The 26,005-nt window shown below is 45.5% G+C and overlaps 3 protein-coding genes across 5 annotated transcripts in view; 2 read left to right on the forward strand and 1 right to left on the reverse strand.

The window, feature by feature from the left end:
- Positions 1-1,099: 1,099 nt before the first annotated feature.
- Positions 1,100-4,441, forward strand: ccdc28a (coiled-coil domain containing 28A). Of its 2 annotated transcripts, XM_030410308.1 has the most exons (6): positions 1,100-1,373; positions 1,490-1,682; positions 1,820-2,007; positions 2,110-2,264; positions 2,527-2,549; positions 3,179-4,441. In XM_030410308.1, the coding sequence occupies exons 2-6, from the start codon at positions 1,519-1,521 to the stop codon at positions 3,231-3,233; spliced, it is 585 nt and encodes a 194-aa protein (XP_030266168.1). In that variant the 5' UTR covers positions 1,100-1,373; positions 1,490-1,518; the 3' UTR covers positions 3,234-4,441. The 2 variants fall into 2 exon arrangements, with proteins under 2 accessions (XP_030266168.1, XP_030266167.1); XM_030410307.1 differs by having other exon boundaries at positions 1,100-1,682.
- Positions 4,442-5,158: 717 nt separating this feature from the next.
- On the forward strand, positions 5,159-11,415 carry ect2l (epithelial cell transforming 2 like). Its single transcript, XM_030409885.1, has 21 exons — positions 5,159-5,484; positions 6,188-6,300; positions 6,380-6,542; positions 6,621-6,876; positions 6,948-7,143; positions 7,225-7,360; positions 7,439-7,604; positions 7,891-8,019; positions 8,105-8,197; positions 8,393-8,599; positions 8,697-8,800; positions 8,883-9,011; positions 9,093-9,179; positions 9,249-9,358; positions 9,442-9,589; positions 9,677-9,750; positions 9,843-9,999; positions 10,077-10,142; positions 10,265-10,353; positions 10,430-10,602; positions 10,686-11,415. Exons 1-21 carry the CDS (start codon positions 5,350-5,352, stop codon positions 10,817-10,819), a joined length of 2,865 nt encoding a protein of 954 aa, XP_030265745.1. The 5' UTR covers positions 5,159-5,349; the 3' UTR covers positions 10,820-11,415.
- The window catches only part of filip1l (filamin A interacting protein 1-like), a 72,398-nt gene continuing 57,416 nt past the window's right edge, over positions 11,024-26,005 (reverse strand). Inside the window, exons 1-3 of one of the 2 annotated variants that reach the window (XM_030409884.1) lie at positions 25,522-25,675; positions 16,988-19,823; positions 11,024-11,646 (exon numbers count right to left, since the gene is read on the reverse strand). In XM_030409884.1, coding sequence (XP_030265744.1) covers positions 11,479-11,646; positions 16,988-19,708 — 2,889 coding nt within the window. In that variant the 5' untranslated portion in view covers positions 19,709-19,823; positions 25,522-25,675 and the 3' untranslated portion in view covers positions 11,024-11,478. Of the gene's footprint in view, positions 11,647-16,987; positions 19,824-25,521; positions 25,676-26,005 lie in introns of those variants that run through there. The other variant, XM_030409883.1, reaches the window with a different exon arrangement.

The following is a 26,005-nucleotide window of genomic DNA, read 5'->3' on the forward strand; positions in this document are numbered from 1 at the left end:
ATGTGACAGATCTTTTTTCCATCACAGTTGAAGCATTTATCTGATGCTTTCTGATGTGTTTTTTTATTTTCCCCTCCCGAGTGCCATATAAAGGCTGCCATGTAATTACACATTTTTTATTTTTGGTGTTTGTAAAAATTGAATATCGCCGGCTTATTTGTGCAGCTATTCAAGACATCACCTGCAGACCCCCAAAACACTCTCTCCCTCTCTCTCTCTCACTGCAAAAAATATTTGGTGTTGTGGAATTCAATTAACGGGTGTTTTGAATAGTTTATGTTTGTGAAAGCGTTCGCAGTTAATTAAAGTGTACAGAGTGCCTCCTTTCAGCATGTTTATCAGCTATTAATACTTCATTAATTAAGAGGAGAGAGGGAGGGGATCATTATTGGATGTTCACTTATCTCCCCCTTGTGGTTCTTTCTTGCAACTACACCTCAGTCACTGCTTACTTCTTTAAATTGGGATGACAAATACATACAAATAGGGAGAGTTTACTGTATAGGGGGTGAACTTTAAGTTCTCTGATTCAATACAACTGAATAAATGACCAGAAATAAAGAGAAATCTTGATAATGATCTAGTTAATTTTAGAAATAAAATAAAATATTGTGCTAATAAAGCTCCACAGTATGAAAGTGTCTAGTGAAAGTGTGAGAAAATTGGATTTTGAGTGTATTTCACAGTAATCAAGTAGATTTAAGACATTTTTTACCTGTAATATGTCTTAAAGATTAAAAAGAAAAGATGGCAAATTCATTTGTAAGTGCTTTGTAATTAACTAACTGATATTTGCCAGCAAATTCGTGATGATTATTAATAAGATATTCAACATTTTCCTGCATGAAGATTCACGAAAAGTGTCACTAACAGGAGACAAGATGATGGGCCGCGTCCCAATTCGCACATGAGGAACCTTAAAAGAACACTACACATAGTAGGATAGAAACTTTTATGAAGTTACGATAGACTTTTCTACACGGTGAGTACTTTTTTCATAAGCAAAGTAAATAATATAGTTATTTAATCGTCGTGTTAAGTCTGATGATACTTGGTGTTTTAATCCATGATGTCGCAGTCGAACCGGTAAAGGTTTGGAATTGACCCTTGATTGGCTCCGTTGCGTCCCACCAAAACAGGAAGTTTTGAGAGTTTACAGTTTAGCCACCTAGCCTGCGGGGTACATACGCATTTTATAACGTTTCAACAAATGTTTGACTCTTGTGGACTATCTGTCAGCGCCACATACGACGGACTATTTCCTCAGCAGTAGTTGTGAGCGGATGTTTCCATCGGCTCCTTGTTGGTGGTGATTAACTTCAACGGTCGCTCCTGTCAGGTCGAGTCGGGAGGATTAGCAGACAAGCTAGCTGGTAAGCTAACGTTAGCTCCGTCACGATTTACATTAATACCTGTCAGCGTGGTTAGCTGCGGGGTTTGGCGTCACGCTTCGGTGCTGTCAGCTTGTCGTGTTTCATCCGCTGTTTAGCTCACTAAACGGCACCGTAACATGAAGTTATGGAGGAGCGGAAGCTAAAGCGAAAGAGTCCCAGGACCACCACCAACCCGGCGCCACAGCCTGCGAGCTCTGGCCGGAAAATAAGCACTTCCTCCGGGGGACGACACGTCGGCTACAGCCACCAAATGGGGACTCACTCCAGCCAAAAGAGCAAGAGTCGGAGGTAGTGACTGCAAAATACGACTTTTAACCTCCCTCTGATGCAAATAACTTACATTATTCCAGGTTGCTAGTGTTATATAATTACCAGGAAGTGTAATCCCTCCTGTTTGTGACTGTGTTGTTTGTGTTTGTGTCCAGGGCGGTCAGAGATAAACCCAGGCACCATCTGGGTTCGGCTGCTAAACCCACTCAGAGCCAGGGCCAGGGCCAGGCAGCCCCCATCATCCAGCACTCCTTCCTGACTGATGTGTCAGACGTGCAGGAGATGGAGAACGGCCTGCTCAGTCTCCTCAACGACTTCCACTCAGGGAAACTACAAGCGTTTGGTAATTTGGACCCCTGGCTGTAAACACAACATGTCAAAACAACCCTGTTTAACTTCAGGAAGCAGGAGAAAATAGTGTGTCTGTCCTGCTTTCTGTTGTCAGGCAACGAGTGCTCCATAGATCAGATGGAGCATGTGAGGGAGATGCAGGAGAAGCTGGCCCGCCTGCAGTTTGACCTCTACGGGGAGGTGGATGAAATGCCGGAAGACCAGAAGAAGGTGGCCTGCGACACCAACATGGACAAGCTGCTTCTTAATGTAAGACCCCCAAGTACATTTTCCAGTACAGTTTCTGCAGAACCAGTACCAGTCCTGCCCCTGACATGTTGCTGCTTGAACACAGTGAGGTCATTGTGTTGTTGCATGTATCCAGATAAAGCTGTGCAAGGATTTGGATCTGCTTATTTCTCAGACTGCCAAGTCTTTAAGAGTTTAGTTAGCCGCTTGTCGCGCGGGATCAAGAACGTCCTTCGCGGTGTTGTACAACGAGATTAAATCAAATGTTGTTTTTTCTCCACAGCTTGAGGAGCTGAGTTCTTCCATGTATCCTTTTTGAAAGTTAACATTCAAAGTCCACTTTAATTAGTTAATAAAGCTGCAATAGTTTAGAATAGGACACCTGTAAGGGGGCAGCTAACAGCTAACTGCTGCTAACTGTATCTGCCATTAGCAAGTAAGCCTAGTTAGCCATGCAGCTAGCGGTTTAATTAGCTACCTAGACTTGGAGCTTGGACCCCTGGGGGAGTGTTGGTGCTGTTTACCATCAGACTACCAGCTGGTTAGCATGCTAACTTCAAAACCACAAGACATACAGTCAAAACTGCTATTTCTGCTGATATTTGTAGTTAATTTTCTAACATTTAAAACTATAATGATTATTGCACTTTATAAGGTGCTATGTGCTATTAAACTCTTATGCTATTTGTATGATTGTAACAACTTCCGAGTGCTCCGAGCTCCCAGTTTGGACCACCAGCTGCGCTGCTAACTGAGCTAATTAGCTACAGCTGCAGCTCCAGTTAGCAGCAGTTAGCCGTAAATGTAGCGATATGCCACCCTGTTTGTTTTAGTAAAAATATGACATCTTAAAGTGAAACTTCTCTGTACGTCCTGTTCTTTTTTTAAAATCATGAGGTTTTGGCCGGTGTTTGTCCTTAACCCTTCTTCTCCAGTCAGAAGCTAAATCTAGCCGACAGCCAGGAGGTCCCGAGGACTGCCAGCGTGTGATGCTCTCCGACCCGGCTGTTTGGTCCACGCCACCTGGAGGAGCTGCGGCGGAAAAGGTGGAGCCGAAGCGAGCTTGAGGCACTTTCTCTTTAGTATTACAGCAGAAAGCTGCTCACCAGCGTTCCCAGTTTCTACGGGCAGATGGATGTATCGCAGGACGGCCCGACAGGGATGCACCAACAGTCTTATTTTTTACTAATACGGATTTGAAAATAGTTATAATCTTATCCTAATAAACGAAAAGAGGACGTTCTATTACATTACGTAATATATCGGCGTTGGTGCATTCCTGTCGTGGCCATTCTTAAAGTCGAGTTGTAGTCAGTTCACTAGTTTCCAAACAGTCTAGACTTGCAATACAGTGCTAACCAAAGTGATATTGTTATAAAAGCTCTCACCGTGTTCCTCTCCAGTGTTTGTTTATGGGCTTTGTTAAAGGTGAACTGATTTAAACTCATTGTAATGCACTTTTGTCTAATGTGAGTTCTGTAACATCACAAACTTAAGACCCAGAGCGAGACGTGTCAAAATACAGAGACAGAAACTAAGTATATAACTGTGTTTCCGCGCAGAGACGAGGATTAGGTGTTAAAAAATAAGATTGATGCCAGAATTAAACATTTGTTGTACAGTGGCCCTAATCCTGATCCGTCTGGAATAAATAAAACCTAGAAGATATCTCCAGTAGTCACTAAATCTACCAGAAAACATAACATTTAAACAGCCGTTCGCTGTACGTTACGAGTGAATTACTAAGCGGCCGTTTGTGATGTTTCCATACGACTTCCTGCTACATGTGAGTGGCCTGATCACACCTCCGACACCGACGCTCAGTGTTGAACATATTTGCACATAATCCACGCAACACGCTGCACATTTATCACCGGTGTGTTGGTTTTGACACTGGAGGAGAATAATCCAAATGTTGACATCACAACCATGCCTTAATTATTTCTTTTTGTGTGTCGCCTTATTTGGTTTTAACGTTTTAATCGACCTACATAGAACATGATGATTTCTAGGTTTGAATGTTTTGAGATAATCATTTGATGCTGCTTCGATTGTACGTTTATTTCATCACTTCTTATTTTAACCAGTGTTGTTGTTGTTGTTGTCGGGGGGGTGAGATGTATTTTGGGATGATTTTAAAGTGTTTTAACTGTTTGGTGATTTTATTTTTATGGACTTAATAAATGTGTTGTCTGAAAGTCTTGACTACAGTTTTTAAAACCATTGAAAAGGGAAAGATGGTTATAAAAGACTCACTTTGGAGGGGAGAGAGTGACTAATGAGGGTTAAAGGTGCTCGTTTATATAGCAGTATATCACATATATCACCATTTCGGAGTTTGTATTGGTCATATTGTGAATATTAAGTCTTAAATATATGATATTACATTAAGAAACACGTCGTCCTTCAGTTCAAAATCAATATGTTTGCAGAAAAACTGGTCTAAAATGAACTTGTCGGACTAAAAGTACAATATTCTGCTTCTGAAAAGGTACAAATATTTCAAATTTGTACTTAAAGGTGCACAAATTCAGTAACGCATGATATTAATTAGGTAAAAATACAAACGCAGGCATATTTGGTAGTTCTATAAGTGAATAAACAAGCTGCTTTTTGCTGCTGTTTGAAGCTAGAGAGGTGGCAGGGTCCGCCACATATAAACACAGTCAAACTAGATAAAAGTGTGTTTAAGGTTTTGGTTTCCAGTCATGGAAACAAAGAGAGTTTGTTTGGTTTTTTTACTGTTTAGGCATGAACATAAAACAATGGAGATCTTAAAACAAACTCCCAAAAACTACGTAATGCTCCTTTAACTACAGAACTTACTGTTGATCCGCAGGTGAGCTACATGTTTGCGTGGTGTTATATGTTCAGAGGTGTCTCAGGTTGTCGTCACGCTCAGTGGACATGTGGTTCGGCACCCTGCCCTCGGACTGGACCCGGTTCTGTCACTTATTGATGAGCCCCGCTGTGCAGGAATGTGCGGGTCCTGGTGTTGACGCGTCTCTAAGGTGACGGGAACAATGGCGGGCAGCTGCCGGCCTGTCAGAGGCAACACACAGATTTAAACTGCTAGAAAACCGGTTTTTAGTTCTGGACTTTCAACATGGAACCGAGCCTGAGACCAGCCCCGCACTCGGTGAAGAGGTGGCAGCTCGGCGGGACCGACTACGACCCGCAGCCGTCACAGACCCTCTTCAGCAGCTGGACCCCCCTGAACCACAAGACCGGGAACCTGCAGGTCAGACCCCGACACGGACTCTCCTGGACGAGCGTGAATCAAACTTTTACTGACATTTAAATAAAGTTCTGCGTTTTCTAGCTGCCACCAGATGGCGGGAAAGACCCAATAATTAATACGTCATAGATGAGACTTTATTATAAAACTTGTTTATTTATTACAATAATAAATAAAACGACACACATTCCCTGAAGCTAACATGAAATAGCACTTTGCTAATTGGCCAATTAAGCTGATGTGGAGCAGGTGTGCAGACATATGTGTCGGTTCCACTGCGCATGCGTCAAGAGACAGTGGCTTTTCTGTTGTTTACACACGTTTTCACCTAAAACGAAGGGATTTGATCCCATTATCATTAATATGTAATCGGAACAGCTGATGTTCTCCTCCTGCACACGGTTGCCAGGTTGGTTTGATGTTTCCAAGCCCGGTAGTTGCTTGAAATCATGAGTTTCATACCCAGTGAGGGCTCTTCTGTTGTTTTACACACCAGTCTTGCTTAAAACGAAGGGATTTGAACCCATAACCATTAATATATCATCACAACAGAGGGCTTTCTCCTCCTGCACACGGTTGCCAGGTTGGTGTGATGTTTTCAAGCCTCAAAAATCCACCCAAATAGATTAAAAAACAAGAACCCCTGACCCTTCCAGTGGTCTTCGTCGGTGTGCTGATGAGACTTTGTGTTTACCGTGTGCTGCAGTTGTTCGAGGAGCGGATGAAGCTGGTGCTGCACTGGTTCGACCTGTGGACCGACCGGCAGAGGAAACACCTGCTGCACGCTCTGCTGGCACGCTGCAGCGGCTCACAGCTCAGGTGAGACCTTTAAAAACACTTTTCTTTAGTCTAATTATGTCGCGATGATCGAGTGTTGACCCTCTGACGATCCGAGCAGGCACTGCAGGGATCTGCTGGTCGAGACGGTTCCTGTGACTCGAGTGGACTTCACGGCCGTGCTGCCGCGCTTCCTGTCCCTGTATGTGATGTCATTCCTGACCCCTCGTGACCTCTGCGCCGCCGCCCAGGTCAGCTGGCACTGGAGGATCCTCGCCGAGCAGGTGAGAAGCCCGACAGAGAGGAATCTAATATTTTACTCTCAGGCCATTCGTCAACTTTTCCTCTCTGGTTCTGCTCAGGACTGCCTCTGGGCCGGACGCTGCATCAGGAGAGGCTGGTTCCTTCCCTACGCTCCGGGGGAGAAAGAGTTCGGAGCGTGGAAGAACCACTACGTCGCCTGCTTCTCCACGCTGGACTGGCTCGCTCCGCGGGAGGCGGCCGAGCAGTACGGGACCCTCAACCTGCCGAGCCCGGAGGAGGAGGAGGAGGAGGAGGAGGGGAGGAAGGAGAGGAGGATCCGGCAGATGATCCGAGACAAAGTGCAGGAGGAGAAGAGTGAGTGGAAACGAGAGAGATGACGAGCGACAGCAGCTCTTCGGTGTTTATACTGTGTCTGATGTCTGCAGGGCTGGCGATGAGAACCAGGAGAGCCTGGGGCGGCTACACTAAGCCAGGAGGAGACAGAGGAGGGAGGCCCGGTTCTGGACTCACACTCCGGTCCTGGCCTTCTGTCTCCTGGACTGACGGCTCTCTCAGCCTGGACAGAGGACGGCCCCTCGCTGCAGCTCCGAGCCCGGAGAGAGTCCAGACCTCCAGCAGCAGGTCGGCGTCTGTATATCACTGATATCATTGCCCAAAGTTCCTGCTGTGATGTGAACCCAGAACCTCCGTCCTCTCTTTCAGTGACGGGCCGACCCGAGCCAGTGGAGCTCTGTCCTCCTTCACCTACAGACCAGCACCGCCACGCTCCGCCCCTCAGGTCCACCTGCCCCCTCCGGCCCTCTTACTGCTGGTCTCCGACAGGATCCCCGCCTACGAGGTAAAGGAAAACTAAAGCGTCTGTCAGGCGCGGCAGGAACTCGAACGTCTAATATTTCTCCCCGTGTGCTCCGCGTAGCTGCTGCTGAGCGGCGTGAAGGCCGGAGTGGTTCTGGTTCTGTACGACCACAGAGGGACTCTCCCGGCTCTGTTAGCCCAGGCGGAGAGGGCCGTTTCCGGGCAGAGAGCGCGGAGGCTGGGCCTGCTCGCTCCGGGAGGAACGGAGGAAATCCATCTGCTTCGCGGTGAGGATTAATAATCCTGGACACGCTGCCAGCGCCAGGTCCAGTCCAAGTGGAGTCGGTTCTGTCTCTCAGGACGCTCTGAAGCACATCTGCTCAACCCGTTTCACAGCTTTTTGTATCATGACAGCACCTTTTCTAGAGTCCACGTCCCTGAGCTGAGAGCCGGTCCAAGACCTGCTGTCATGAATCAAACATTCATTTTACATTATGAAGGACTCAGCACGCTCCAGATCAGCGAGTCAGGGCTCTGTTATGGATTTAATCATCTTTGTTTCACCTTTAACAGGTAGCAGCTTGTCAGAACAGACTCTCCGGACCCCCGACTGTAGAGACTTCTGGGAGAAGCTGTGCGGCCGGGTGGCACCGACCCACGAGGGAGGAGGCGTCGACATCTTCTCCCCGCTGGCTGCATCCGGTCAGTAGACGCAGATGTTTTCAGACACACGAACTCTGGAATTCCCGTCAGTGTATTTCTGATCCCGTCCGTCTCGTTCCTCAAGCGTCAGGAGCGGCTCTGATCCAAACCCTCTCTGCTCTGACCGGGCTGGAGGTTCGGGCGCCGATGGGTCTTGCCACCGGAAGTTTCCAGAACAGTGAGTCAGCGTCGCACAAGACTGACTCAGCTGAGAAAGTTCAACCATAAATGTTTCCCCAGCTTGGGAATATCCTGCTGCACCACTAAAACCACCAACACCTCTGCAGAATATAGTCTTGGCTCTCTTGAAATACTTTATCTTGAGCTGCAACGATTGAATCTGTTCATAAATATGTCTTTGTCTCCGTCTCAGTCCTGAGTGAGTGGTCCGACGGCAGCGTGGGCGCCGGACTCTCGGATCAGCAGCCGGCGTCCCCGGCGCTGCAGTACGTGTGCGAGGGCGTCCTGCGGGCCTGGTGCTCACAGGCCCAGTGGATGGAGGAGGTTCTGGAGAAGCTGAGGGCCCGCCTGGCGCCGCAGCTGCAGCGGGTCGGCCTCCAGGCCAGAGGCCGAGCTCTGGGTGGGTGACGCGTCCTCACCAGCTGCAGGTTTAAACAAACACCTGCATACTTTCTGTCCTATAAACGGTGAGAGGAATCCGCTGGTGTGTTTTACAGGACGTTTACTGTGCGAGGAAATCTGCCTGGAGGAGCTGTGTGTGTCCGGAGATGTGAGCGAGGCTCTGACGGAGGGACTCGCCGCTCTCAGCCGACAGCAGGAGGTGAGATTCACTGTCAACGTCAAACACAAGAACATCAGGAAACTGAGAGGATCCAAACTTAAATGTGCTCTTTCATCCTCAGACCAGACCTCTGGAGTTTCTCGCCAGCTTCCTGACGAGATGGCGCGAGCAGGAGGAGAGAGAGGAGAGCGGCGATGATTTCTCTTCATCGCCGCGTAGATCAGACGGACGGATACCTGAGCTGCCGCAGGTGTGTGTGCTGTGTCCGTGTCGGCGACGGTGGATGGAGAACACCTCGTCTGTTAAACTCACGTCTGATTCCTGTTGTTAGACGGTGTTCGACTGGAGAGGCGCCGTCGCCAGAGAGCTGCACCACAGCGAGGGCGTTTATCTGAGCAGACTGGGCGCCGTGATGAAGGTACGGCTAACACTTTCAGCGACACTTTCACACATTTAGGAGTTTAAATCTCCACCTGTCGTCCTGAAGGTGTACCACGAACCTCTCACAGCCGCCCTGAACTCCAACAGAGCCATCCTGAGCTTCGCCGACATCCACACCGTCCTCCGCCCGGTCGCACAGATACTGGAGCTCAACAGGTCCACAAACACTCACACACATTCAGACGATGCTGTCTCTGTCGCGTGGGGTGACAGATTGCCGTGTGTTTTGTTTGCCGCAGGGTGTTTCAGGCTGATTTACGAGCCCGGCTGCAGCAGTGGGGTGCGGAGCAGTGTGTCGGAGACGTGTTCCTGAAACTGTGCTCCAAACTCCGAGTCTACACCAACTACCTCAACAGCTACGCCACCGCCGTCCGCGCCATCGACAAGGTGATAAACTCCCAGCAGCGAGACTCAGCGGCTCGTCTTCTCTCTGGGGAAGTCCGACATGTAATCAAATGATGTTGTGTGTGTCAGTGCAGGGAGACAAAACCTCGGTTTCGGGCTTTCCTGAACAGATCAGACAGAACTCTAGCGACACACATGCTGAGGTAACAGCACACACACACACACACACTTAATGAATCATTAATCTCTAATTAATCAGGCTGTAGATGATGTTTGGATGTGTGTGTCGGTGAAGCCTGCAGGAGCTGCTGCTGTGTCCGGTGTGGAGGATGCAGGAGTACGTGACTCTGCTTCAGGCGCTGACGGTGCACACACACCCCGGCCACCCGGACCACACACACCTGTCCTCCGCCCTCGGCACCCTGCTGCGGTTCAGAGGGTTCATACAGAAGGTGCTCAGAGCGTCGAGGCGGCGCCGTATGTTCACTTTGACGTTGGAATCTGTCGTGATGTTTTTCTTGTCTTTCAGTCGAAGGGGAACGCAGAGAGAGAGCGACAGATGGAGGAGACGCAGCAGATGATCCGAGGCTGCCCGGTACAAACACTCCTCCCTCTCTCTTTAGTTTCTCACACTCTCTGAAGGTATTTTGATGTGATTACAGCGTGTGTGTGTGTGTGTGTGTGTGTGTGTGTGTGTGTGTGTGTGTGTCTCCGTAGAGCCTCAGTGAAGGAAACAGGCAGCTGATCTTAACTCAGGATGCTGCGTTGCTCCGGAGCCCTGACGAACAGATCCCAGACTCTCTCAGGTGACTGACGTTCCTCCTCTCAGCAGATGTTTAATAAACGCTTCTGTAATAATCGAGGGATTCTTCGGCTCATCAGGACCTTCGAGCAGGTGTCTGATGTGGGCCTGTTCCTGTTCAACGACGCTTTGGTGCTGACGAGGCGAAACGTGCACCACGCGCCTTTCACGCCGGCCCACCGGAGCACGCACACCTTCCTGGCCTCGGTGGCTCTTTGCAGCCTGGCCGTCAGAGAGATCACACACTCGCGCTGTGAGTTTCATCGCCGCGAAATCTCCAGCGTGCGATCAATAAAGTCTGCCGGGGAATGTTGATGTTAATGTTTCTCTCTGTAGATGTGAGTCACGCCTTCGTCCTGGACGGTCCCTGCCGGTCCTGGGTTTGTGCCACGGAGAGCGGCGAGGAGAGGGAGCACTTCCTGTTGGTGCTGCGCTCAGCGATCGACGCCGCGCTGACAGAACATCAGTGACGAGAAGAAGGTTCGGACACAGCTGACCTGGGACCAGTAGCTAGACAAACCGAGCATCATCTGTCGTGCTACCTTCATATTATTGGATGTTTTTGTTTGTTTTTCTCGTTGCACCACTTTAATTTTATGAATCGTTGAGTCACAAACTGTGTGAAGGTGTTTATAAGGAGTCACTCTGGATTACAATCAGATCGGAGACGTTTCTCTTGTTCCAGGTATAAAAAAGTCTTTATTGATAACCAAAAATAACACAAATGATCATCACTATCAAGGAGCTGCATTACAACACATCACTTATACACTTATGTACATTATTGCCACTTAATTTAAAAAACGTCCAGCTGTTCCATCGCTGGACATGAAGTCGCTCACGACACATATAACTTAATGTTCTAGTGTTACTCTTGGTTGTTGTCTCCACACGACGACGTATGAAATGGAGCTAGTTTCTAACACGGTGCTGACACATTAAACATATCGACACACACATCTGTTGCATTTTGTCTTTTTAGAGCACCACAGATGAGAGTTAGGTAACAGCGGTGCAGTTAATTTCTTAAAATGTCAAAAAAAAAGAATAAAGTGTGAAGAATTTCACTGTTGTTTTTCTCTCACGGATGATTTTAACTTCATATTTAGACCTTCTGTTTTAACACGTGTCACAGTCTGCGGTTCATCAGATGTGGGTTGTTGTTGTTGTTGTGCGCGGCCTGATCTTTCCCGGGCGTCTTGCTCTGCAGCCCCGCGTTCGCCGCCGCCGCCGCCGACGTGCCCTTCGGTTTGGGGATTCTGGTCGGTCCCGGTCGTCGGAATCCTTCGAGAGGTATCTGAAGGAAAACAGAGACAAGTGTCAGATCATGAGGATGATTCTGACTGAGGTGTGTACGGGAGCTTTGTGAAGTTCGGCTGCAGTACCGACAACGACCACTAGATGATATCAAATCATGTTTTATGAACAGCAGATGAGCTCAGTACCAAACTTTTACTGCACAGCTGCAGCACTTTGTCCCTGAAAGAACTCTTCTAGATAAAAACAAAGGAACAGTTCTTTAATTTAATTCTAGTGAAACACACAACATCCTCTCCACCATGTTGGATGCTCTCACATGTCCGATGTCATGTAATATACAAAGTTAAGTTGCAACAATTAGTCCGTTAATGAAGAAAAGCTGTGTTCTGATGTTTTCTTGACAAACTTCAGCCTTCAGTGTGTCGCAGCTCTCCAACTGTTCTTATTCAAATATTAGTAATTGCAGTCTGAGAGCTGGAAAAACTTTCCTTTATTGTTGCCCCTGATGTTTGTCCCAGTTTTCATCCCATTATTAATAACAGTGTGAGTTTGTTGCTTAGAGACAGTCTGCAAACAACACACACACACGCACACGCTCACAAAAAAAAAAAGGGGAAGTTTCATGGGAATCAGCCCATTTCTCCGAATCCTAAGCGACTCACTGCTCCGCTTACTGTGCAATCACTTCTCAATCAGCGTGTTTACATGTGCTGCGACGTGCCAGCAGGCCGAGGTGCATCACTCCAGGCGCAGGAGAAACCGTATCTGATAAGATCCTTCTACAACCGGTCGTCTAATGCAGCCTTTTTTCTGTCAAATTTGTTATTTTTCTGTCTGCGTTTTCAAAATAAGCTCTGCAAATTATTCATGTCAGACGTCTGAGTCTCTCTCTTCCCTTTTTTCTAGCCCACAGCTCGTCTTCTGTGGCAATCAGACAGTAATTATTATCTCCAAAGTTATCCAGGAGCGTTCATTTTCAATCATATCCTTTTTTTATCAGCACCTGCGTTTGCAGGAGGTAATTTACATTTAGCCGAACGAGCCTCAAACACACCAAAAAAAAAAAGCAATTAGCCGACGAACGGGCGCCTCTGTCAGATTTTGGAGGTTAATAAGAGTCAGAAACTGAAGCTCGCCTCTCTGACAAAACGTGTCAGCAGCTGAGTGAAACTGAAACTTTCCAGCGTTTCCATGAGTTTCATCACTCCCACTCACTTCATCCCCGAGCAGCACACTGAACGACTTACGAGACGCTCTTGTGTGGCTTGAGGTTTTGAGAATTAACAAAAAAAAAACCCTGCAGTGAACTACATCCCTACATATTCATCCTGGGGGTATGAGTTTCAGAATAAGTAGAGCCTCGACGGAGGTAATGGGCCAGAAAATCTGCACGGGCTCCACGTCATGGGAGCGCTTGTTGATTCTACATGGAAAAGAGGCCTTAATGTGCGGCTTTGTTCTCTCGTATATCAGCGGTGCAGCAGGAGTTCAGCTAAGTACTTCCTCTGCCCGGGCGCTCCCGCAATACCGGCTGTCTCCACGGCAACCAAACACTCGGTTTGTTTTGGTGTGTGAGTGAGGCGACTCTCACAGCGTCTGCAGCCTTTTGTTCAGAGACCAGCTCTTTATCGTCCTGCCCCCGGTTTGTTTTTTATTGAGCCTGGAGGTCAAGGTGAGAGAATTCCTCCACCGAGGGGGAGGAAATCCGCCCTTCTCGCCCGCAGAGCGATGCACGGCTCGCCGTCCTGGCAGATTACATCACACCAGCCCCCCCAGAAACAATGCTGCTGTTAATCAGGAGCATCCATCTTGGTTTAGGGTGATTACAGCCCTCAATGAAACACCCTCGTCTCCCAGCGTGTCGCAGATCCGTCCTCCTCGGCTTAAACCCGCTTTTATGAATCAACTAAAGTCTAATGTGAGTCAGGGGGTAATTGAGGTCGCAGACAGCGACGGCAGCTGCTGGATGCTTTCTCGAGTAGTCGTCTTAATGAATAGCATCTTGTTCAGCCGCTGCATCATTTTCATCGCGCCCAGACTGCTCCGGATCCGGTTCCCCCAGCTGCGCTCCTTCACACTCATTCAATTTAATGCTCGATTTAATCATCTCCTCGCTGTCACACCAGTGTGTGTGTGTGTGTGTGTGTGTGTGTGTGTTTTTGGTTGGTGTTCGACACTTTTCTGCAACAGTTGTCTTGCTCCATCTAAATGAGACCGAGGACCATCGAAGGATCGATCGACTCTCTCACAAATGTACCTCTTCGAGACTGTTGTTGCGTCTAATTATTATTTTTTTGTTGCCGAGCATTTAGAGAGTCTGCTAAATGTTCACATTTAGACCATATTTCACCAGAATTTGCAATTCTGGCTCTCAGATGGGAACTCTGGGATGTGGTTTCTTCGTCAGGCTCCGAGATGATGATAGGATATCATGTGAAAGTGCCTCTATAGCAAATCCAACAATAACCGATCTCACTGCAGGGGCCAGGGACCAAACTACAGCCCGACTGATGCTCCATTTCGGGGCCTTCCTCGATCTCGGAGAGTAAAAAAATCTGATATCAATATAGAACAGTCTAATCCCAATATTTTACACTTCAACAATCACATTTATCGTCCTTGTGGACATCAGGGCTGTGAAGTAACTAACTTTACAAAGCCCGGAGCATCTTTTTCTGCATTATAATCACCCAGAAATGTTTTCATATCGGATGCTTGTAGGCCAGGGCACATTTATAGGTAGTGAGCCAATATTGATTGATAGATATCAGTGGGGCTCTGGATCAAACCACACACCTCCTGATAAATGGACAGTGGCTCCACCTTTTGAGGGGAAACGGCTACATGCATTTCATATTATGTCATTTATTTCTTGTGCAGACCATAAAAATGATTGAACAAGTTTGTGTTTTGTTACATGTTGATGCTGTCACCTCTTTCTAGCTGGAGGAAAAGACATCTTAAACGGTTGGCGGTCACCGGGAAGCATCTCTGGTTTGTGTTTTGTAACTTGGACTGCCGTGAGCGTTTTCCTCACACATGATACTTTGTGACAAGTTTAGATCCAGCATCGTTTGCTTATTCGCTGCGTCGGCTTGATGTTGAGCTACACGAGCGTTCTGGACGAGTGTGAAGCGACGAACACCAGCTTTTGTTGATAAGTCCGTAAACAAACACACTTAATCCCGACGTATACACGGCAGGACGTATCTGTGCACGCAGCCATGTTTGGAAAAAAAACAGCTAATCTGTCTGAAATATGAAGATAAAGCACAATGAAGTCCTGTTTGAAATGTATGGTTGCTTGTATTCAGATAAACCAAAATCTACTACAAGAAAAAACTTCAATTTTGCTTTTTCACTTTAACGTTAGCTTCACATTGACGTGACATTAATTGACCAGATAATCCTTCATATCCTCTCTCCTCCACTCCTGTCTTTCAGTCTCCATCCGCCCATCATCATCATCTCGCTCTGACCTTCGGTGCAGATTTAATTTAAACGGATCAGACGCGTTGCACAGTATGTGGTCATGTTTCCACTGTGGGCACGTCAGACCGCATGTAGAGGAATGCATATACACGGAGGAACGTTCGTAGGTTGCGCTGATGATTCATCTCATGGGAGAAAGAAAAATAAAACAGACGTTTTAGGTTACTACCCGATGAATATAAATTTAAATGAGACTTTCTGCTCAAAAGCCACTAAGTTTATGTTATCAAAAAATATATTTGTGCTTCTGAGATCCAGATGTTGTATCCAGTTTCCCAGGGGGCCTTTTGATTAGTTTCATGGGGTTAAATATTCAGTGGCAGTGCTCTCAAAAAAATGGCAACGAGGGACGAGTTTCTCCTCTTGATTTCCACCAGATTTGAGAAACGAACTTTGTAACAAACTTAGTTTCTCTCCTTTATTGTTTATTGTCCTGAAAGATTGATATTTGTAGGTTGTCAGGGCATAAAACCAATCATCTGTTGATTTCTTACATTTCCAGATGTTATTGTCTAACAATGGCATAGCTGTCAGTGTTGGAGAAAAAGTTTAAATCAAAAACTGTACAGAATTGTTTCTGAAAATCGATATCTCAGCACCCAGTAGGGATTGAGCTCAACATGTCGGTCAATAAAGACAAACTTGAAGTTTAGCACTAATATATCCACTGTGTTGATCTGTTGCTAACTTTAATTTAATATTGAAAACCAGAAAACCACAAATTTATCTTTAACTTTCTGTGTTTTTATTCACTTATTCCCAAAAATCTACATTTGAGTTTGAAACCTTGAAACCTAATCTTGTGAAAAGTCCCTTACATTGTCTGTTGCATTCAACCCAAAAAATTTTTGCAAGTTTTTATATGTCTTTATCTACTGGAGACAAGAAACTCTAACTCTGTGTCTTGTACTTTAAAAAAAAAAAATGGATTCTCCTCCAGCAGCAGCTCTGCAGTATGAAACACCACACTGAGGTTTTCAAGCAGAGTTTCCGTTGCATCATTTAAGAGAGTTCACATCATGCTGGTTTTCATTTTCAGTCACTGCTGTGCTCTGGATGTAAGGAGAAACTATGACATCAGCCTATGATTTAAACCGGAGCAAGCAAACACATGTGAGAATCCCAGAGGGTTCTTTTCTGTCTTGTGATCCGTGTGAGCACAAAGGTTTTTCAGACAACTCGTCCACTTCGGTATCATTTAATTAGGTCTGACAAAGTCTTGACAGGCGTCAAATCTGAGATATGAATCGTTTGAATAACACACTGTGTTAAACAGTCACTGTGCATGCACCAAAAATCAAATCAAACAAGTGATCTCAACCTAATCGCATTTTCCTCAGATTACTTTTTAATTTTTTTACAGATTCAAAAACATGCTGGATTTAGTGGATAAATGAAAATTGGCAAGCATGGATGACAAACTATAAAACATAACACATCTTTTTGCACACTTTAATTCTCAGAAAAAAACCAAACAACTTAATCATAATGCAGTAATGTGTAATATGAAGTATAAAAACTGGCATGATACATCAGTGTGAATAGTCTTGACTACATGGCAAGTTAGCCACTGAGTACAATACAGTAAGTGCACATAAGTTAGAACCCGGTGTTATGTCAAATGAAATCAAAATCTAGTGCTTTCAAAATGGTATTGTTTTCGCATGCAGGCAAACAATTGTTTCACACAGAACCAAGCAAACCAAAAAAGGAAAACATTCAAACCCTGGTTTAAACTCATAAATCAAGTAAAAACACATGTAAATGAATCGGGGTATAGATTTGGGGGTCTAGGGGTCTATGGCTGTGGTGGATCTCATGGGCAGGATTCAGGATGGGATGGAGGGGTTTTGGCGGTTATCGGGTCAGTCATAGGCATTACTTACTGTAATTTGTGATGGCCTTTGGATTGGGGTGGAGGTGGGCTTAATCATGATGCTACTTGTGATTTTGCTGTTGCCCTTGATAGTAGGAGTACTGCAATTTGCAAGCACCTGAGTCCTTTGCTCCTGGAGTCCAGGCGTGTGGCACGGACTCAGCGTTTGCGTCGGGGTGCTGATGCTCTGAATGAAGGGACTCCCTAAGTGGATGTGGATTTTGTTGTCCTCTGTGGTGATGACGTTGGGCCCAGAGCTGTTGGACCTCTGGACCTGCCAGTTGGTTTGCCTCTCCGGGGTCACTCGGAAGACGGCATGCCCTCCAACGACCTCGACTGGCTCGGTGGAGAGGGAGCGGTCAGGGGTGCCTGTTGTGACGGACACGATCTGTATAGGGGACATGGCTCTGTCTGGGGTTACGGAGCCACAAGAGTCTGGAGTCATTGCTCTGGAGTATGTGGACATGGTGAACGGTGATAGGGCCCTATCTGGTGAGCAAGGTTCATCTGATATTGGGGAACCTTTGGATTTCATTGTTGGGGAAATGGACTTCGCAGTCGGGGATATGGAAGCATTCTGGATGATGGTAATTCTCTGCTTGGGCGGACCTCCACTTGTGGGTATGACGGCAGTGCTGGTGAATGACTGGGTGTTTTCTGTGGTCGGGCTGGTGATCTCTAGCGTTGCTGTGTTATGTCCGTGGTCAGGAGTCACTTTAATGTGCAGAGGCTGCCCAGGACTGTGGGTCAACACAACATCTCCAGGCTGAACGTGGTTCCCGTTCTGCCGTGGTTGCACTTTCCCGTTCACCTGATGGGTGTTGTCTTTGTTCTTAAGGAACGGGACTCGCGCTCTTCTCATGTTGTTGTTCAGATTGTTGACATTGTTGATGAGCGAGGGGCTGCATTTGCTGAGCTGGAGCTCGTTGCTGTAATTTGCGTTGTCCTCAGATTCGCTCTCGTCGTACAGCTTCCCATTCACAACAGCACGTTCCAGCGGTGCCATTGTCTTACAGTTGGGAGACATGAGGTCAAGAGGCTCTGTCTGAACTTCCTTGGTGGCAACATGAAGGTCAGAAAAGCGTCTTCCATTCATGCCCGGGCGAAGACTTTTGCTGAAGCGTCTGTATCTCTCAAGCTCTCTTGTGAGTGTCTCCATTTCTCTGGCCAGTTCTTTGTTCCTGACTTCCTGTTGGGTCAGTTTTCTCTGCAGTGTAGAGTGGTCGGTCTTCATACGACAAATGGACTCCTCAGTTCCCATGTACTCGTGGATCTTCTCTTTCAGAGCTGCTACCTCTCTGGTCAAGTGACTAGACTTGGCCTCCTCGTCCTTCAAGCGTTTATAAAGAACATGCTCTTGGTTGCACTCTTTCTTTTCAGCCAGTTGGTACTTGGAAAGTTCATTTCTGGATATTTCCAGCTCCTCCATCAAGACTTTAGCTTTCTCTTGTTCGTTGGTGAATCTTTTCTCCAGTGATTCAAACTCCTCTGTCTTCAGGAGGTCGCCCTCTACCACCTTCATGTCCTTTAACTTGCGTCTGAGACGTTCAACCTCCTGCGTCAAGTCCTTCACTTTGTTGTCTTCTTGTTGGAAGCGGTTAGCAATGGGTGTCTTGATGTGCTCCTCTTTGGCTTTGCTTCTCAGGTGTTCCCTTTCTATGTTCTCCAGGGACTGCAACCTTTTCTTCATCATATTGATCTTCGACTCCAAATCATTGCTCTTTTCCTCCTCATTCTTCAGCTTGGCCTTCAGGTCATCCCTCTCCTTCGTGGCGCTGCACATTTTCTCCTCCAGCTCAGCCTTGGACCTCAGCGCCTTCTTGCTCTCGTCAATCAGTTTCTCTGTGACTGATGTAACTTTATCCTGTTCAGCCTGAAGTTTGCCAGTGCTGTTGTGAACCTTGTTCTCCATTTGCTTCAGCTTCTCCGCCATTGCCTTCCTCTCATCCACCAGCATGACTGTGAGAGTCTTCAACTTGGTTAGATCTTCCTTCAGTGTCAGCTCTGTCTTTCCAAGTTGGCTTTCAGCAGCCTCCAGTTCTCTGACCCTGGCTTTCAAGACTTCCAGCTCACTGGTCAGCACCTTTGACACTGTCCTCTCCTTCTCCAGGTTACTTTTGAGGGAACTGCATTCTTGTTTGCTCTTACTGAATGCATCCTCTAATTTCTCCAAGTCCATAATCCTGTGGTTCAGTTTATCAACTTCGGCCTTCAGGCTTCGGCTCTGATGTGCCTCTTTCTCCAGTTTCTTGTTGAGGTCCCTACAGTGGTCCTCCATTCTGATCAACTCCTCATCCTTTCCCTCCATTTCAAGTACCCTCTTCCGTAACTCTTCAAGCTCAGACATGAGGCTAGAGTTTCCACACTCGCCACGACTGATTTTGTCCCTCAACTCCTGCAGTTCCTCTTCAGCTCTGCGCAGGGTTTTGTTGGTCTCCTCCAGCTCATCAAGCTGTCTGCTGAGAGCTGACAGTTTCTGGCGCAGCTGCCTGTTTTGGGCATCCTCACTGGTCAATTTGGCCGTCATGCCTTCTTGTTCCTGATGGTATCGACCGCTTTGGTCACGCAGCTCAGCCTCCAAGCGAAAGACCTTTTGCTCCTCTTCCTGCAGACGAGCATTAGCTGAGCTCAGCTCCTCCTGGGCTTGTGAAGCACTGGCACTCAGTTCTTGGACCTTGGCTGTTTGTTGTTTCAGCTGCTCAGTGAGACGCTGCTGTTCATCCACAACCATCAACGCAAATGACTTGAGTTTTGTCAGCTCCTCCTTCAGGCTTGTGACCTTTTTGTTGTTCTCTTCGTCCTTCCTTTCTTGGTAGGCCTTCTCCTGATCAATTAACAGCTTCAACCTGTAACACATAAAAACAAAGCAAACATGATCTTCAAGCAATCAGAGTAGAGGTGATTGTTTTCATGATTTCTTTGCTTAACTTTTAAGTGGGTTTTGGAGTAACACTTTAACCTAAAATGTCAGTAAAATGTCAATGTTCAATAACAAAGGTGCAAAAGAAACTCTACACCCCCACTGTCATTACCCATTGGACCCACTTCTCTAAGCACTGACACATCATAAACACTGTTATTTTCCCTGCATTTCTGAGCTGGACTAAAGTTTTAATGTCATGGAAAATTTAACACATCATAAAAAGCATTACTTTAACTCTCTGGGGTTTGTAGTCTGAAATACCTGTGGTTACTTTTTGGGGGGGGGTTCCCTTGTTGCCAACTAATTCTCCTATGGTTTGGAAACCTGAGTTACAGCTGGGCCTTGAGTTTAACAATTGGTGCATTTCAAGAAGTTTCCGCAGTAGTTGAGGGTGTACCATATGGCCTATAAATTCCTGTGGGAAATAATGGAGGGGAAAAAAAGACTGACACGCAGCCAAATATTGATATCAACCTTTGAAAATGATCTCATGTGATGTGACGAGCAGGTAATAAGAATGTGTCAGTAACACTTTATATTATATCCATCACCATTCATGGATGCAGACTAAATATCAAAGGGTGATGATTGTATCTTTGCACACGGAAGCAAAGACACAAACAATTTAAATTTATGTTGAAAGAAGACAGCAATCAGGGAAAAAACAATTAGATGGAATAGAATACGTGATGTTTATATTTCCACAGCTACATCTAGCTTGTATTTCTTCCCCCACTAAACCCAGGTGGGATGCAAAGTACTCAAATGATGTCAAGGTACAAGTTGCAGTGTGTAGTCGGGGTCAGCTCATCTGGCACATGCATACATCACCAAGCCAAAGTGCCTCCATCCCCGGGGGAAGGTATGTTATGACTTCTGTGTGCGCAGCTGCCAGGCATTTCCACACAGATGGCCCACTGGCATGGAACAATCCTTTAATTAAGGGGTTCCTCTACTACCAACCCTCCTCCCCTTCCCAAAACCACCACCACCACCTACCCTCCCCGTTGTTTTTTTTCTTCTTTTCTTATATATTTAAAGGAATTCCCCCTTCTTCCAGAGGCAATTACAGTCCCTCAGAGTTTATACAGAAATCCCCCCACACACACAAACACATACTCTCCGGGATCACTAATTCCACATGTACACTTGGGTTGTGGGCCATGATGTAAGTGTGGTAGGGCGGGGCGCTTCTCAGCAGCGGACTGTGTGTCATTTCTTTTTTTTTCTTCGGTAGCTGCTGAAGGGTGGGAGCATATAAGTAACGGGACACATGCGAGGGGATGCAATTAGACCCAGACCAAACAACACTCAATAAAATCTCACAAGGATATGCATCAGAATTCATTATTAGTGTGGTTTTTCGGGGGGGATTTGGATATGATTTAGGGCCGCGTTTCAAGAAGCAAACACACTATTATTCACTATGAATTATGCTTTTTATGGAAAACTTTGGACATTTTTGGACAAAGTGACAACCAGCACATGCTCCTGTTAGTTTTACATGTCGTATGTTTACTCAAGAACAATGCCCAAGATCAATTTTTGTCACTTTATACTTCTACTCCACTACATTTTGAGCTTTCAACAGCTAGATTAACAGCTTTTAAAGGGTAACTCCACCAATTTCTTTTTGTACATGTCCTCACAGGTCTTGAGGAGCGCTGCTGCACATGTGAAAAAGGCAGCGTAAAGTCTTTTGTGGCCCCAGAGGAAGCTGCATGTAATCTGATAAACTGCCTCCAGTGTCTGTACATATTGCGTACTGCCTACATTACCCACCATGCATCTCAGCCACATCACCGGAGACAATTTACCAGATTACATGCCGCTTCCTCTGGGCCCACAAAAGACTTGATGCGACTTTTTCCACATATGCAGTTGTACACACCAAGACCTGGCATGCACTGTGAAAATACTTCACTACAAGTAAAAGTCCTGCATTCAAAACTTTACTCAAGTAAAAGTATGCAAACCAAAAGTAATCAATAGCTAATTTAATTTACTGCTACTTTTCATAAGATCTGGTTTCTTCCTTCTCCACTGACATTTTGTGATTCCAGCATCTTTTTTTTAAATTCTGTGAGTATTCAAGGTGCTCTGTCTGGCGTGCTGACATCATGCTTGCCCCTCGTAGAAGTGTTGATAAAATATGTTAATCATGTTTCTCCTTGTCAAGGACTCTTGATAAAGTGTGCCGTGCACGCCCCGTCTTATCTAAAAAACATGCATGTGTTGAAAAATTGCCGTGCTGCGCAGAAACACCGAGTTGCTAAGCGAAAGCAGCAGACGTCTCAGTTACAAACCACCCTGTCGCCTTGTAATCGCTGTTTATTCAATCTCTTATCTCAGTCGCCGCTGTTTTTCTAGTGATGTCATCGGCCAAAATAGAAAGACAAATGTACTTTGTTCCCCCCTCGCAGGACTGGAAACTCTGCCTATCACTTGCTTTTAGAATACTATGGGGTATTAATCATGTATGCTGCATGCAAAGGGCACTTTGCGCTAATAAATCCTTGGAGAGGAAACTGCTCAAAATACACACCAGTGAAATCACTTGTAGCCCTTTATGGGGCTATATTACTGTATTCCCAGTGTGCTTTGCGGTACATAAGGAAACGCAGATACAGATCAGTTGTCCCTGAACTTTTTCTCATCAAGGACACACACAAACAGACGGGAGCCACATCTGAGACCACTTTTTTGTCGTCAGATATCATTTAGTGTGCGCTTGCGAGCTATATAGTCGAAGGAGGGACAATAGACGGAGTGACCTTAGCTAATGCCGGAGACAAACCACACTTAAACACGCAGTCGTAGCTCAACAAACGAGCTTTCAGCATCTAATATAAGTCAGTCGGAGCAGCAGAGCGCATAAATATCACTGATGTACATAACAAATGTCCACATTTCCATCGCCCTCATGTTTTATCTCGCCGTCGTTAAGAGAGCAGCCCCCTTTTCATGCAGACATCCGCACAGCTTGAAAGAACATTATAATTGTAAAGTGCTGCACATGAAGCCGGTGACATAACAGCTTCATGGCTATCAACATTACAAGACACCGTTTACCACCCAGCACGCAAGCCCGAACAACCTTCGCAACAAGCACCGGGATGCACGACCACCGCCGCCACTGCGGGTCATTAATGTGTCACGGGGGAGTAAAAAAACAAAGGGAGTCGTTCGGTTGGATATCTTGGATTTACAGGATTGTTTCTGGCTTCGCTGCAAGTATATTCAAGTACACTAACGGTTGAAATGAAAGAGAGAAGGAAGCATCCAGTTGGCTTCTCGGGGAGGGCTTCCCTCTCTTTTTTACGTGGAAACTGTGGCTCACCCGCTGCTCGAATCTGTGTTACACGTTCCATATGTCAGCTCTGCCTAACCACAAGTGATTAGGTCACACATGTACAGACCGATATATCCTGTGCACACACACACCAACACACACACACACACACGCACACACTCAGCCACCTCCGCTTTAACTTGTGGATGTGCCGATGTGGGACAGAGTTTGGAGGGAGGACGCTGATTGATGTCGGTGCGTGGACCGTATTTAAAGTCCACACAGGCGAAGTGATCTGCCCCCAGAGTGCAATCAACATGTGTAAAATATGTAGCGCGGATATTTATTAACTTCCTGCAGGAGGAGGAGGTGGAGGAGGAGGTGGTGGAGTTATGCTTAATGGAGTGGTGTGATCCCCAAAGAGACGTTTTCTTTTTTAATGTATGAATAAATTAGATTGGAGTCTTTTAAGCTTAAAATGCTGAAGATACATTATGTAAATGTTGCTGCTGTTTACTCCTAATTTTGTGTGAAAAACCTGTGATGGAATGTAACTAAGTACACATTTAAGGTACTTGTATTTGAGTTTTTCTATTTTCTAGTACTTTATACTTCAGATCTACTGCATTTTGGTAGCAAACACTGTACTTTTACTCGATCTGACAACTTTAGTTACTTGTTACTTCGAAGCCAAAATGTATTAAATTGGCAACTGATTAAAAATAACACTTATTCCAAAATGCGATTGAAAATGCTTTTGAAAATTAAAGTAAGGACATTAAGTATCAGATGCCTTCAAACTTTACAAGTACTTATACTTTTACCAAAGTAATATTTATCGTATTATATAAATAAATATATTTACTTTTACTCAAGTATGACTCTATTTAGGAGCAGGCTTGGGGAGAAACAGAAAACAAGTAATGGGATTAGGTAATCAGAGTAAAAAAAGGCCTTTGGTTCCATTCCTTTTAGCTGTTTTGTAGTAAAGTTACAGAAAAAAAGATGTAATTAGATTACAGATACACTCAGTAAAAATTAAAGGGGATTACTCGCAGGATTATGATTTAAAATAAACAATGATGAACTCGTCTGTACGAGTCTCACACAACATCACTCCGGTCAAGAACATAATCAAGTTACATTACTTCCATACTGTGATACTTGGATTAATGGGTAAATAGTAAATGTATCCGAATAAATTTTTTAAGTAACTTCTCCCAATCCATCCATTTTTCCACAACCACAGTCAATCAGCGATGACAAGAAATGAAGTAATTACACGCTGTCAAAAGTGCTCAATACCTTGACGAAGTTCAAGAGGCACTCAAGGAAAAATGAGAATTACTTAAGTGACACAAGAACAGAATGTGTGACTGTTCTGGTAATTGGTTTCATACATTTACTGTAACAAAACATCTGACAGCAGAATCGAATCAAATATGTCTCAATTTGCGTCATTTAAAGAGGCCGTGACGTGTAAATGTTTGAGAATAACGGCCTTAAAATACGAAACGCCGCTTCGGTCTGTTCTGTTCTGACTCATTTTTCTCTCTACTCTCCCACGATCCTCGTACATTTCATTTTTTGGTATCTTGTGTGGACAAAAATGCAGATAAGCATCTCTACCATGCTGTCAAATCTTGACAAATCCCAGCACAGTAAAAACTGCCGGGCCAAAACATGCGACTCTCCGACAAAGACTGGGCCTCATTACTGTCCGAATACTTGATGTGTTAAGTGCAGTTTTCTACGGGAGACCACAGAGTCCGAGTCTTTAGCGTCACTTTCTGTCTGAATAATGAATTAAAACAGGATTCAGCATTTCTTTGTGGACATCCAACATTCAATTTGATTAACATTATACAGGTTGTATAGTCACAAGAAAACAAAAGTTATATATGTATAAATTAATGAATGAATGAATGGATACTGAAGTTTAATTACACTGCTATGATGCAAACTACAATTTCTGTATAATTTACTATATCTTCTAAAAGAACTGAAGACTCAAACTTCCTCAGATTTAGTTTGATCTACTCTTGACATGTTGTCTGATGCAGAGTTTTATTAACTTCTAAGTCCAGATGTTTTAAACGTTTCATGAATAACTCACATCAACGGCTCAAAAAGCCTCCAAGAAAGCACTTTTAACACACACGTAGAATAAAAAATACCACTGCAAAGCACACAAGAACACAAGCAGTGATGCTCCTCTGAACATCTGTACAAGCAAATCAACAGATCGACAACTCTGTAAGAAGTTTTAAATGTTTTTAAAAAGTGTATCGCCCTAAATTCAGAGTTCAGTCATGTTCAGTGCGCCTACCTGTGCCAAAGCTTTTCCAAACTTCACTGCCGTCCGCTCATTATCTTCCCGTACAACGCAACTCTCCCTCTGTGCGTGCGTCTCACTCTCTTAGTAGCTGTAATGTGGGCATTCCTGCACTCAGACCAAACAATAAGGGATGTGCTCCCTGCCTATGGACCATTACATCATCAGCATGCCCTTATATGGAGCTTTGCATTGCAGCGGCTCACAAGAAGGGGGTGTGCTTGCTCGTATGTGTGACACCGTGTGGAGTGTGTGTGTGTGTGTGTGCTGAAGTAAGTGTTTAAACTAAAGGATGTGGCAGCGGAGAGGGAAGGTTTGTCTTGACGCGTGTGATGTGTGAAATATGTGCCCGGACTGTCACTGCTCCGGAGGCAGGCCAGTAGGTGAGGAGAGACGAGGAGTTCAGGTTACAGTATTTCCTTCTGGCTCTTGTCAACATAAAGAGCGAAAGAGCGAGGGAGGGAGAAGGAAAAAAAAA

The sequence above is a fragment of the Sparus aurata genome, chromosome 24 (assembly GCF_900880675.1).
Source record: "Sparus aurata chromosome 24, fSpaAur1.1, whole genome shotgun sequence".
Classification (NCBI taxonomy): Eukaryota; Metazoa; Chordata; class Actinopteri; order Spariformes; family Sparidae; genus Sparus; species Sparus aurata.

Bases quoted from the DNA above. Each gene is read 5' to 3' on its own strand.
- ccdc28a (XM_030410307.1), top strand. From the start codon at position 1,519: ATGGAGGAGCGGAAGCTAAAGCGAAAGAGTCCCAGGACCACCACCAAC. The intron at 2,008-2,109 runs GTAATTTGGACC...TTCTGTTGTCAG, and splicing joins AGGGAAACTACAAGCGTTTG to GCAACGAGTGCTCCATAGAT. The intron at 2,265-2,526 runs GTAAGACCCCCA...TTTTCTCCACAG, and splicing joins TGGACAAGCTGCTTCTTAAT to CTTGAGGAGCTGAGTTCTTC.
- ect2l (XM_030409885.1), top strand. From the start codon at position 5,350: ATGGAACCGAGCCTGAGACCAGCCCCGCACTCGGTGAAGAGGTGGCAG. The intron at 6,877-6,947 runs GTGAGTGGAAAC...TGATGTCTGCAG, and splicing joins CAAAGTGCAGGAGGAGAAGA to GGCTGGCGATGAGAACCAGG. The intron at 8,020-8,104 runs GTCAGTAGACGC...TCGTTCCTCAAG, and splicing joins CTCCCCGCTGGCTGCATCCG to CGTCAGGAGCGGCTCTGATC.